Source organism: Pygoscelis adeliae, unplaced genomic scaffold (genome assembly GCF_000699105.1).
Source record: "Pygoscelis adeliae isolate BGI_AS28 unplaced genomic scaffold, ASM69910v1 Scaffold186, whole genome shotgun sequence".
In the NCBI taxonomy this organism is placed as follows: Eukaryota; Metazoa; Chordata; class Aves; order Sphenisciformes; family Spheniscidae; genus Pygoscelis; species Pygoscelis adeliae.
The window spans coordinates 51,003-62,941 of NW_008825071.1; the positions used below are offsets into that span (position 1 = coordinate 51,003).

At 42.7% G+C, this 11,939-nt stretch overlaps 1 protein-coding gene across 1 annotated transcript; it reads left to right on the forward strand.

Annotated features, from left to right (window-relative positions):
* The first annotated feature begins 604 nt into the window (after nucleotides 1-604).
* On the forward strand, nucleotides 605-11,143 carry LOC103919006 (serpin B6-like). The gene is made up of 8 exons (XM_009326443.1): nucleotides 605-666; nucleotides 3,622-3,731; nucleotides 4,178-4,355; nucleotides 5,382-5,519; nucleotides 6,617-6,734; nucleotides 6,971-7,113; nucleotides 8,750-8,917; nucleotides 9,839-11,143. The coding sequence occupies exons 3-8, from the start codon at nucleotides 4,188-4,190 to the stop codon at nucleotides 10,241-10,243; spliced, it is 1,140 nt and encodes a 379-aa protein (XP_009324718.1). The 5' UTR covers nucleotides 605-666; nucleotides 3,622-3,731; nucleotides 4,178-4,187; the 3' UTR covers nucleotides 10,244-11,143.
* The last annotated feature ends 796 nt before the right edge of the window (nucleotides 11,144-11,939 follow it).

Here is an 11,939-nt window from a genome sequence, read left to right on the forward strand (position 1 = left end):
CAGACCCTCCCTACCCAAGGCCTGTAGCCATTCCCTTGCCTGCCTTCCACATCCCAGCTGTAAGTCTTCATCAGTTCCCTATTTCACCTCAACTGGCTTCATGTCACTCTACTGTTTCCTTAAAAAAAAAAAAAATTAAAAAATACACCTCTGTGAGGGCTATTTGACTCACTCAGACCCTCAGGCATGTGAGGAGGGGCCAGGCCCTTACGGTCTCTGGCTACTGCAATACCTCACTTTCCTTCAAAAGAACCCCCGCTTCAAAAATACTTAATAATAACCCCTCATGGACCGGTGGTGCTTTCTGTCAGCTCTGCCACGAGAGGGACGCAGGGGTGGAAAATCACCGGCTGTGGCGGGGCGAGGTCCGCGGAGGTATGAAGGGGGGACTGAGGGAAGCTCTTAGGGCTCTCCGCAGCGGTGGGCAGCGGCCATTTTGTCGGGGGGGCTGTGGCGTATCCCCGCCGCGACAGCCAAATGGCCGTTGGCCGCCGCGAAGGGGAAGCGCTGCGGGCCGCCGGCTAAACCCCGGGCGCGGTTGAGGACGGGCTGAGCTCCCGCCCCTTCCCTCAGCTCGGCAATGCTTCCGGGGAAAGGAAAGGAAAGGAAAGGAAAGGAAGGGAAAAGGAAGCGCGCCGGTAGGAGGGGAGCGCAGCGCCCGGTGAGGTGAGTGCGGCGGATCCGCTGTCCTGCAGATGTCGTTTCCTACGGGAAGCTTGCGCTTGTGTTTTTTTAAAGAAGCAGAGGCTGCATGGCGTTGCTTTTATTATTTTTTTTCTCTTTCGTGACGTGGTTTCTGCTTCTTGTCAGCTGGAGTCGCAGCGGGGTGGAGGGGATGCTTTTTATGTGTAGGAGTGATGGGGGCACTGCGGAAATGTTGAGTTTTAACGTGTCTCATGGTGCCAAGTCCAGTGCGGGGGTGGAGGTGGGTCTTTCCACTCCTTTCCTATTCCCCAGCCTACGTCCTGGCGAGTGCCAAGCCCTTGCCTTCTCGTGCTTGAGCATACTGGGACAGCGTCAGGTCTTCGGGACTCCTCCCTGCCCCTCTCCGCTTCTGCTGAGGCACATGGGGCCGAGAGCCAGCGGTGGTGGTGGGCAGTCAAAGGGCTCCCTCATCCCCCGCGTCCCACCGCCTGCCCCTGGAGAGGTGTGAAGTGGGGAGCTGTTACTTGGCATTGTCAGAGATCTTGCGCTGCAAGTGTTCTAACGTCACTCCCAACTCTCCAAATCCTAAATCATAGAATCATAGAATAGTTTGGGTTGGAAGAGACCTCTAAAGATCAGCTAGTCCAACCCTCCTACCGTGGGCAGGGACATCTTCAACTACATCAGGTTGCTCAGAGCCCCGTCCAACCTGACCTTGAACGTTTCCAGGGATGGGGCATCCACCACCTCCCTGGGCAACCTGTGCCAGTGTTTCACCACCCTCAGCGTAAAAAATATCCTTATTCTTCCTTATATCTAGTCTAAATCTACCCTCTTTAGTTTAAAGCCATTCCCCCTTGTCCTGTCGGAACAGGCCCTGCTAAAAAGTCTGCCGCCATCTTTTTTATAAGCCCCCTTGAAGTACTGATAGGCTGCAAGAAGGTCTCCCCGAAACCTTCTCTTCTCTAGGCTGAACAACCCCAACTCTCTCAGCCTTTCTTCATAGGAGAGGTGTTCCATCCCCCTGATCATTTTTGTGACCCTCTTCTGGACCTGCTCCAACAGGTCCGTGTCTTTCTTATGCTGAGGGCTCCAGAGCTGGACGCAGTACTGCAGGTGGGGTCTCACCAGAGCAGAGTAGAGGGGCAGAATCACCTCCCTCGACCTGCTGGCCGCGCTTCTTTGGATGCAGCCCAGGATATGATTGGCCTTCTGGGCTGTGAGCGCACATTGCTGGCTCATGTCCAGCTTTTCATCCACCAGTACCCCCAAGAAATGATGCCCCTTTCCCTCAAGAAAGTATGCTTTGGTTCAGGGGATGGGAAATGGGACATCTGTGCCACAGGCGCAGCTTCCTCTGTGGAGATGATACTGCCTGATGTTCATCACCCAGAGTTCCCCTTCTGGCTGTGTTTCAAACAGTTGGCTTGTGACTCCTCTGAGGCAGCTGAGGCGAGGTGGGAGGTATCTGCATATACCAGGCGCTAATCCATGTCACAGTGTTGGTGGGATGTGTCTCTTGGGCCGCAGACTGGAGTACAGCTGCACCCTGCTCTGGCCAGGTTCCCCCATAGCAAAACTGGTAGTTGGGAGGGACACTGTGCAGTGTGTATCTGCTCCTTAATCTAGATCTAGCCTTTCTGTCCATAAAGACTGTCCTAAAGCATAGGTGTTTACTACTGAGAATATCTGCTTCAAATTCATAGTAGTAGGAATATATAGGGTCAGGGCATCCAGAAACCTCTGCACAAGTGCCTCACCACTGACTTGCAGAGCCCACAGGGAGACCAGAGTGAGGAATGAGTTACTGTGGGCAAACTGTCTGATCATTGAGGGTTTTGCAGTAAACAGTTTATAATCGACTGACAAATACGTGCTTGTATCACATGTTTTTTGTTCCTTAAAGTGCAGTCATTCTGTATTGTCTCCAAAACCACTCTGATGAGAAGGATATCGGTAGTTACATTGCTATTCATGAGCTGCGGAGAAAGCATGGATAACTGTAGAGATAAAACTCCTAGCCTTGTGTCCCATCTGTTGAAATATTACTTACAATTTGGTTAAATGCACTGATTTTCAGGTAGGCAAATAGTGTGAATTCCGTCCTTTTGTCTGTAAATTTTTGTCTGTCATGGAAGTCCTGCAAAAACTTTCTAGATAATACTGCTTGCTGCTGTCACTATTCCTGGGTGTTTTGACCTCCAGGTCCAAAAAAACTTATTGCTAGCAATCTGACAGGTATCGGGACAGTAGGAAAATTCTGGTCTTCATTGTAACCAACATGAACTAAAAATACTAAGTGCCTCCTACTTAAGCTGTAAAGTACATGTAGTTAAATTACTCGTTTCAGACAGGATTGGAGGATTGTTTCTAAGCTTGCCTTTTTTTTTTTTTTTTCTTCTTTCAGTTATGGGAGAAGAGAAATGGGAGAGAAGTTGCTACTGTTTATTGCAAAGCTACTAGCAAGAAACTTTCTTAGGTGGAAAATCATGCATGCAGAAACTTGTTCTTTCCACCTATTTGTTTGAGATAATGAATTAGTAATATGAATGAGGGGTTGGTTTTGTATTTTGTATCAACATATCAACACTAGGCACTGCCTTAAGGTAAAAACAAAACACAGAAACCTTTACTACCGGCTGATACTTTACGATGTCCGGTGATAGTTATCTGTAGTTAACTCAACATTCTAGTATTTATTGCTCCTTTTATAAGCTTAATCTCGGGTTAGTTAACTACCTACACAGCTAATGTATGTAGAGTATGACAGGCATCAGGTTACACATGTTGAAGTGCAAATAAAGTAGCATGAAGTTATCCATAAGCAGATTTTTTTTATAGCGTGTGTTTCAGTGTTGCAGGCAATAAAACGTAACTGAAATGGACTTTGATTTTTCTTTGTACTACAGCAGGAAATTACAGTAATCTGTCATGCTGACCAAATAACTTTTTTTCTTTTCTTTTTTAATCTCGTAGGTCAAGTCATTCTGCTGACTTCTACCAGACTGGCTGTTAGGTTTAAAACACAGTGTGCACACATACAAGTAACCTGAAGGTAATACTGACGATATATAGACTTAGAGAAGGTAAGAGTTTATAATTCTGCCATTCTGATGCCTAACTTTTTGCTTTGGTTTTCCTATAACGGCAAATAATTGTCTTTGTGAAGTCAAAAGAGACTTGTTTTAATAAATCCTGAACAAAATACTGTTGTATATGATAATCTCAAAAGATGTAATAGTACTTAACCAGTGAAGAGTCTAATGACACCAGTGGGAACTGCTGTCTCTGTTAAAGGTATGGGATTGGAATAGAAAAGCAAACAATAAATCCCTAGAATGACTCAAGTGCCTAGTATGGGATTTAACGTGCTTGTTCCACCAAATCACTTTTTCAGTGAGTTGATGATTTTCCAGACTAATTATGACACTTGCTGCATAGCTCATACTGGGAAATGTAAAAGACAGAAATAACATGTCAGTTTGTATTCAAATCAATTTGAGCTGTTCTTGTTTTGTGTTTTATCTACCAGGCTCTGAACCATGGATAGCCTCTGTACAGCAAATACCACTTTTGCACTTGACCTCTTAAGAAAGCTGTGCAAGAACAAAAGCGGGCAGAATCTATTCTTTTCTCCTTTTAGTATTTCTTCTGCTTTGTCTATGATTTTGCTGGGTTCAAAATGTAACACTGAGGTCCAAATAGCAAAGGTATGTCTAAATAAACTTAGTGTATTGAATTTGGGACCATATGAACAACAAATCTGTATTATGTCTGTGACCTACACTTTTATGCTAAACTACTATTGTCATTCTGGTCTCAGAGAGCAGAGGTTTTCCTTTGGTATGTATGTAAGCGGTACCTGTTTTTATAGGGGGAGCTTCCTTCAGTATGAAATTAAGAGGTTCCTGGGTTTTGTTGTGTGGTTTTTTGTGGTTTTGTTTTTTTGAGACAGAGATCTTCCTTCCATATGTCATTAAGAGGTACCTAGGATTTTTTTTGTAGGTCTGATGAATCTTTAGCTACATAAAATATTTTCTTCTATGTTCTCTGGGCTGTAGCCAGGCACATTAAAAAAAAAAAAAAAAACCAACCTAAAAATCCACCCTGTATGCATGTTAAAATGGTAGCTGTACCTTGGTTTAATTTTTTTTTAACTTGCTCAGGTGGCAAATACCACTTGGCATATTTTTTACATATGCAATTGACAGTATTAAATGCATAATCAGTCATTTTTTGTTATTATGTTTGCCTCTTTTGCAAAGTGGAAGAGGAGTATAAACACATATTTTTGTTTTCATTTAAATCTATAAAAGTTTCTCCAAAATTATATTATATTATTGCCATACTTGGAGATATTCAAAATCCATCTGGATATAGTCCTGGGCTACCAGCTGTAGATGGCCCTGCTTGAGCAGGGGGGTTGTACCAGATGACCTCCAGAGGTCCCTTCCAACCTCAACCATGCTGTGATCCTCTAATGCTGGGCTGGAGTGAAGGAAACTAAATACTGCTGACTCATCTGAACCCTGATTTATTGCTTGTACAACATCCAGCTGGGGGCATTATACATGATTTTCATGATAAGCTCCAGATGGGAGGTGTGATGAAAAATCTTTTGGCTTCAAGTCACAGTTTTTAAACCCAAAAGTCATTTAAAAAAAAAAATAATTGTGCTGAAGCAAGTGTGTTTAGAGAAGGCATGGACTCTGCTGAGGATGTTTGTCTTTCTACAGGTGCTTTCTCTGAACAAAGCTGAGGATGCTCACAATGGATATCAATCACTTCTATCTGAAATTAACGATCCGAACACCAAATATATACTGAGAACTGCTAATCGACTTTATGGAGAAAAGACATTTGAGTTTCTCTCAGTAAGTAACCATTAAGTTTGTGGCTTTTTTAGTATGTTGTACTTGCTACCTATTTCCTTTGGAGGCCAAAGACAGACTTTGGTTTTACTCTCCAAATTTTCTAGGCTGAGACCTACCAATGTGATAGATTGTGCCAAAGCCCGGTATCTGAACTTGGTGGAGAAGCTCCTTTTAGATAGCCTGCGATCTGAATGCACAACTGGTGCAAAGCACAATAAAATCCATCAGACTCCAAATCGTCAGGGTTCCATGACCCATTCATATTTTTGGCTATGGAACAAATGGTTGACATATCTCTTTTCGCTTGATCATGTGTAAATATGATAAAAAAGAATTGCTATTGTTCTTCAGCATGGGCAGTATTTTGTAGTTCTCCTGTTATGTAAGTCATTCAGAGAACATACTGAGAGGAGTACATGACTTCTAAGATTTTCCTTATCAGAAGATCTAAATAAGGATAATAGGTATTGTGTTATACATGTTCCTTTAGATGCTTCCCTAGAAGCAAGAAGATGTAAGGCTCTTTTTTTTTTTCTTTTTTTCTTCCCCTGGGAGTGATTTACTGTGATTCTTTTTACAAAGAACGCTAGTGTTTCATTTGTCTAGTAAGATAAAAATTACGTGGATTGTACTCTAAAACTTTGCACCTGTGTAATAAAGATCTAACTGTATTAAATCAGAGAGAATGTATATTTTTTCCTCTCTAAGAAGAATCAGTTTCCCCTCTGAACTAAAAGTTTTCTATTAGTCTGGGAGGCTTAACAACAGAATTTATGTAGAGAGAAGCTTACAAAATCATATGTTCTCTTACTAAAGCAAAAAACCCCCAAAACTAGCCACATCATTTCTCAATTAAGTTATGTAGAACTTTCTAGCATAGTAAACAAGCCATTTGACTTAATAACATACAGTGGACAATTCCTAGCTCAAATAGGTGGTATAAAACCTAATAGGAATGTGTCAGACAAAACTTTAACAGCTCTATATGAAGCTGGGGGAGGAAAGCAGACAGATTTTCTTGGTGTATTTAAGAATCATCTGTGGCTGAATGAGAGTAAAATATGTTGCTGAAAAGCTGTTCTGAATGTCCATGTTAGTCATTTATAGAGTCGAGTCAGAAATTCTACCATGCTGGACTAGAACAGACTGACTTCATGCATGCTTGGGAGGATTCCAGAAAACAAATAAATGGCTGGGTAGAGGAAAGGACTGAAGGTGAGTGTTTTGCAGAATGCCCTGTTGTATTGAATGGCAGCCAGGGCTTGGGTAAACAGCTATTTCAAGGTATAATACTGTCAATTAAAAAGAAACAAACATTGAGCTCTTGCTCTGTTTGGTATGTAATTCTCTTATCTGTTGTATATTAATTACAGAGTAGATACTATATTAGATAATAATTAGATACATGTCACTGTTAAAAATTGTTTTTTTTTTTTCTATGTATCGTAAAGGTAAAATTCAGAACCTGTTGGCGGAGGGGATTCTCAATTCACTGACCAAACTTGTGTTGGTGAATGCCATCTATTTCAAAGGCAACTGGGAAAAGCAGTTCAACAAAGAGAGAACAGCGGAAATGCCATTTCAAATTAACAAGGTATGATATGTTAAAATGCTGACAATACACTGTTACTCTGACGTACTCTGAAATGAATACGTTTAACTCTGAAGGAAAAAAAAAAATCATTCAAGCAGGGTTACCTTGGGTAGGCTGTATGAAATTCCTTATACTCCCTCCCTTTAATATGAACACTCTCTTTGTTTAGTTTCTGTTAAGTTTCACACAATTACTAGAAACTTTAATATAACAATTAAGTCTTTCTTCCGTTCTGTCTCTTTTTTTCCTTTACCCTTCTTGTCTGTTTGAGAGAGGTTGCCCTATACATAGTTACAGAACTTAGAACTGAGGAGAAGAAAACAGTTGAGTGAAGCTGTCAGGCTATTTGAGAGTTGTGAACAATTTCACAGAAGTCAGTGAACTTGATTATTTCGGCATAAAACTGGTGTGGATAAGAAAAGAAATGTTCCTTTAGATTGTAGGCAGAAAAGAGCACTTCTACATGTGCAGAAACTTCTGAATGTGAGTCATCTTCAGTCAATTAATACTGGTTTAAGATCAGAGTCTTCGGGATCCAGGTAACCATTGGAGAAAGTTGTAAGATGTAAGGTTGGGGAACGCTGCCTTGGCTCACCCAGAGAACTCACTTTCAGATATGCAAACAACTGCGCATCTCTTTCCTTGTAAAACTAAATGGCTTAAGTTTGTATTTTCGTCCTACTAATGACTAGCCAGTGATGAGCTGCAGAAGTCTGTGCGTAGGATCAAATGAGCAATTGGAAATCCCAGGTGTAATAGCAAAGGTCCAGTAGCAAAGATGTACTTTAACATCCCAGGAGCCTTTCCAGCATCTTGTGACATTATTTCTGTGACTCTTGCACTTCTTATGACTCGCTGGATGATTTTCACATGCTGTGTGGCCTTTTCTTCACTTATCCATCCTTTTCATGTGTCATTGCTGCTGCAAAATAATTTCTGCCATATTCTCTGTGGGCATTGTTTCAATGGGCTTTATTTTAAAAACAAAAAACTACTTGCATGGTTAACTCATGAAGGTTAAGGGACGATGCAATGAAACTCTTAACTGAAAAGGAGGAAATAATGATGTAAACAATAGTAGCTGATGCTCCATGTGAAAATGGAAGGAGGTAGCAGAGAATGAAATTGAGAAGAAAAATCTTTCCTCTCCTTACTATCCATGTGACTCTTAAGAATTCAAAATAATGCTCTAACTTCCTTGGCATTTTTAGTATCATTTTAAAATATTTTAATTCCTCTTTGTTATAGCACTTGGAGCCACATGGATTAAAAATGAAAATACCTACATTGAAATTATTTTCTGCTCATTTAAAGCAAGGTACACAGGCCCTGCTTCTTACCAGCCCTGTTTAGTGCTTGTCACTAGTTCTTAAGGGAGCAAATTTTTGTGTCCTTGCCTCTTTGCCTTAAAGGAAACTTCACAGACATTTCCACACTAGTAATTAAAAATTAAATCTCAGGGATCCTTACTTCCTATCTCTTGCTTTACAGAAGACAGTGGTGGGGCTGTACGCTGTGGTGTGTTTAGTTCTCTTTAGTCAAATTCTAAAAAGCCCTGAATAACTGGATGCCTGCTTCGGATTTTGAGACCAGCAGACTAGCTCAGTACTAACTGTTGACATCCCTTTATTTTTAGGAAGAGACCAAACCTGTGCAGATGATGTTCAAGAAGGACAGATTTAACATGACCTATATTGGGGACTTCCAGACCAAAATCCTTGAGCTCCCTTATGTCGGTAATGAACTCAGCATGATCATCCTGCTCCCTGATGCAATCCAGGATGGATCCACTGGCTTGGAAAGAGTAAGTTTTTGAGCTAAATGCAAAGGCAGTCTGCATCCTTCCAGGGAAGAGAGTTTGATGTTGCATATAGACCTGCAGTTCAGTTCCAAAGCTATTATGTCATTGATGCTCAACATCAGCTGAAATGTCCCACATCTCCCTGCCCCCAAAGTGATTGGCATGCCTTGTATGGTCAAGCTGTGCGCTGCCCCCTTAGCCAGAGGCTCTGGAAGAAGACCCGACCCTCCTCAGGAGCAGAGGTTGGCTGTGGTTATGGTGAAGGTGTAGTATGGTGAGAGGGGATCTGGGGGAGCTCTTGGGAAGTCCTACAGCTTGTCCCGTAGATCTTCCATGCTGAACAGGTGGCAGATTGTCTCTGGCCCGCCACCCGGAAACAGGCTCACAGGAAAGTGTAGGATCTCTTCTGTTGTGGAGATATGATGGAATTTTTGGCTATTTCGTGCTCTGGACAAGAAATTTATTAATAAGGCTTTCTATCACTGACTGCAAAGGGCATTGTGAGCAGACTTTTTCATCAGCCCGTCAACCTGAAGGAAGATCCTGTGGTTAAGAGACAGAACAACTGGGTTCAGTTCCTTTGGGACCTTGTCATCAGTTCTTCTGTGCCTTTGCTTCCCATATGTAAAAATGTAAAAAACCTCAACCTAACATTTTTATGAAGTTTACTTTTATAAAAGTAAACTTCACGTGGAAGGGACTGATCCTTCTTGTATCTACCAAAAAGCATATGGGATTGATCTCAGCTGGGGCCGTAGTCTCTAGTGAGACTTATAACTTGCACTTCTGGCTTGAGACCCTCTAAACCCTGGAAAAAAAGATGCATATTATGCACTATGTAAACAAACACAGTAATCGCCACTTTTGGCTGTGTAAAACTGACTCTCTTCTCATTTTAATTACGTAACTTGGGTTTTTCTTTAGCTGGAAAGTGAACTTACGTATGAGAAGCTAATAGATTGGATCAATCCTGAAATGATGGACTGTACAGAGGTGAGGGTGTCTTTACCCAGATTTAAACTGGAAGAAGATTATGATCTGAAACCCCTTCTGAGCAGCATGGGAATGCCTGATGCATTTGAGTTAGGGAAGGCAGACTTCTCGGGAATCTCGGCTGGCAACGAGCTGGTGCTCTCTGAAGTAGTTCACAAGTCCTTTGTGGAAGTCAACGAAGAAGGCACTGAAGCGGCAGCTGCCACGGCAGGAATGATGGTGCTGCGCTGTGCAATGATCGTTCCAGAATTCACTGCTGATCATCCCTTCCTCTTCTTCATCCGGCACAACAAAACTTCCAGCATTTTGTTCTGTGGCAGATTTTGCTCTCCCTAAAAAGGAGATGTCTTGGCAGAAGAGCCGCATTTACACATGTTCTGTTTCTTTAGAATAGGGCTACTTTTTTTGCACTAATTGCCTCTTTCAGCTGTGCCTGAATCCACTTCTGTGGTCTTCATCGCAGGCTTGAATAGAACAGAGCCACTTAGACATACATGGCAACTGCCACTTACAACAACTCCCTTGCCCTGTGCACCTGAGTGCAGAGGTCTCTGACTTCTGCTGACACAAGAAATGTCCCACTTGCTCAGTGAACGCTTCGGCTGTCCTTGTAGTCCCCATTGCGCTTCACTTTTCAGGGCCACCAGGCAGCAGATCAGCCAGTGACATCTCATAGGAAGGGAAGAAGTTAATTTTGTTTCTGACGAGGCTGGAGCACATCTTTAGCTCCCTTCCCCCTTTTTCCTCCTGCCCCCCCTCTTTTTTCTTCCGGACTCATCCATTTAATGTCTTGATACATTCCTTAGAGATGAAAGGAGTCTTTGGCAGCCTGTTCCAAGTGTTGCTAAGCATCCTGACTAGACAGGTTTTTTTGGGTAATAACTGGACAAGCACTTAGGCAAGAATGGGAATAAAAGTATGTCTTTGTACCAAACGTCCTTATAGGATATTCGGGGGGTGAGGATCACTGTTTTATCATCACAGGATACCTGGGTTTATTACCTATCACTGAGTTTATTAGTCATTTAACAAAGAATGTAATGAAAAAGCATATGGTGCCTCTGCAATATTTAAATGACAAAGCTTTAATTTTTTGCTACTGTTATATATTTTTCTTATTTGTAGTTTCTGAAACAGTTTAACTGTGTAATACCAAAGACATAGCTGAAATAGCTTTCCTAATACAGTGATTTGTTTTGCTGTTCCTGTTCCTGAAATAAAAAAACTGTAAGTGCTGTAGGACTCTGTTTCTTTTATCCATAAATCATGCATTTTTCTTATCTGTAGTATGAAGAAAACAATTATTTCTTGATAGAGTACAGCCAGCTTCTATGTAGCTTGTTTGGAATTCATTACTAAACCTAGGATTTTCTGAGTACTGCAATCCTGAGGTGCTTACTTGGGTTGCCATGAAGTGTAGGGTTGGCCTTGCAAGGGTTTGCAGCAAAGAGCCTTGACGGCAAAGGGCTCCCAAAGCCAGGCGTTTGCTTCTGGGCAGGACTTCGATGCTGGCTCCCTGCTTGTGCGCAGCTCCCTATCGAGGCTCCGTGGTCGTCATCCACACGGTGCTAGATTGCCCTGTGCTTAATTCAGCGCCCAGTAACTCGGCTGTCTCAGGTGAAGAAAATAAAAGCATTACTTGGAGGAGGGGGGGAACCCACCCAGCAGTTTAGCCACCTTTAACTCCAGTTAAAGGGCTAGTGCTATGCACCCAGCGCCGGAACGGCCAGCACGGGTGGGGTGTGTTCCTGGTGGCCAGATCGAGGGCTGGTGGAGAAAAAACATAGGGTTAAACCAAAGAGAACCCTCCACGTGGTTACTTTCTTTACTTTTTTAATGTAAAGATAACTGTGAACTAAACGTTGAGCGTAAGTCGAGCACAGCACGATAAGAAGACAGAGGCGTGCTGCCCTGGGCGGCCCCGCTGAGCTTGTCCTACGGGGCAAAAAGCCGCCAATCCTGTACCGCTCGTGCAGGAGGGGTTTGTTTTTTAATCGCACCCCCGAGGCCCCCCGCTCCCCTTCGCCGGGAA

Coding starts and splice junctions, on each gene's coding strand:
- LOC103919006 (XM_009326443.1), top strand. CDS start 4,188: ATGGATAGCCTCTGTACAGCAAATACCACTTTTGCACTTGACCTCTTA. Junction 4,356..5,381: donor CTGAGGTCCAAATAGCAAAG/GTATGTCTAAAT, acceptor GTCTTTCTACAG/GTGCTTTCTCTGAACAAAGC. Junction 5,520..6,616: donor AGACATTTGAGTTTCTCTCA/GTAAGTAACCAT, acceptor TGTCCATGTTAG/TCATTTATAGAGTCGAGTCA.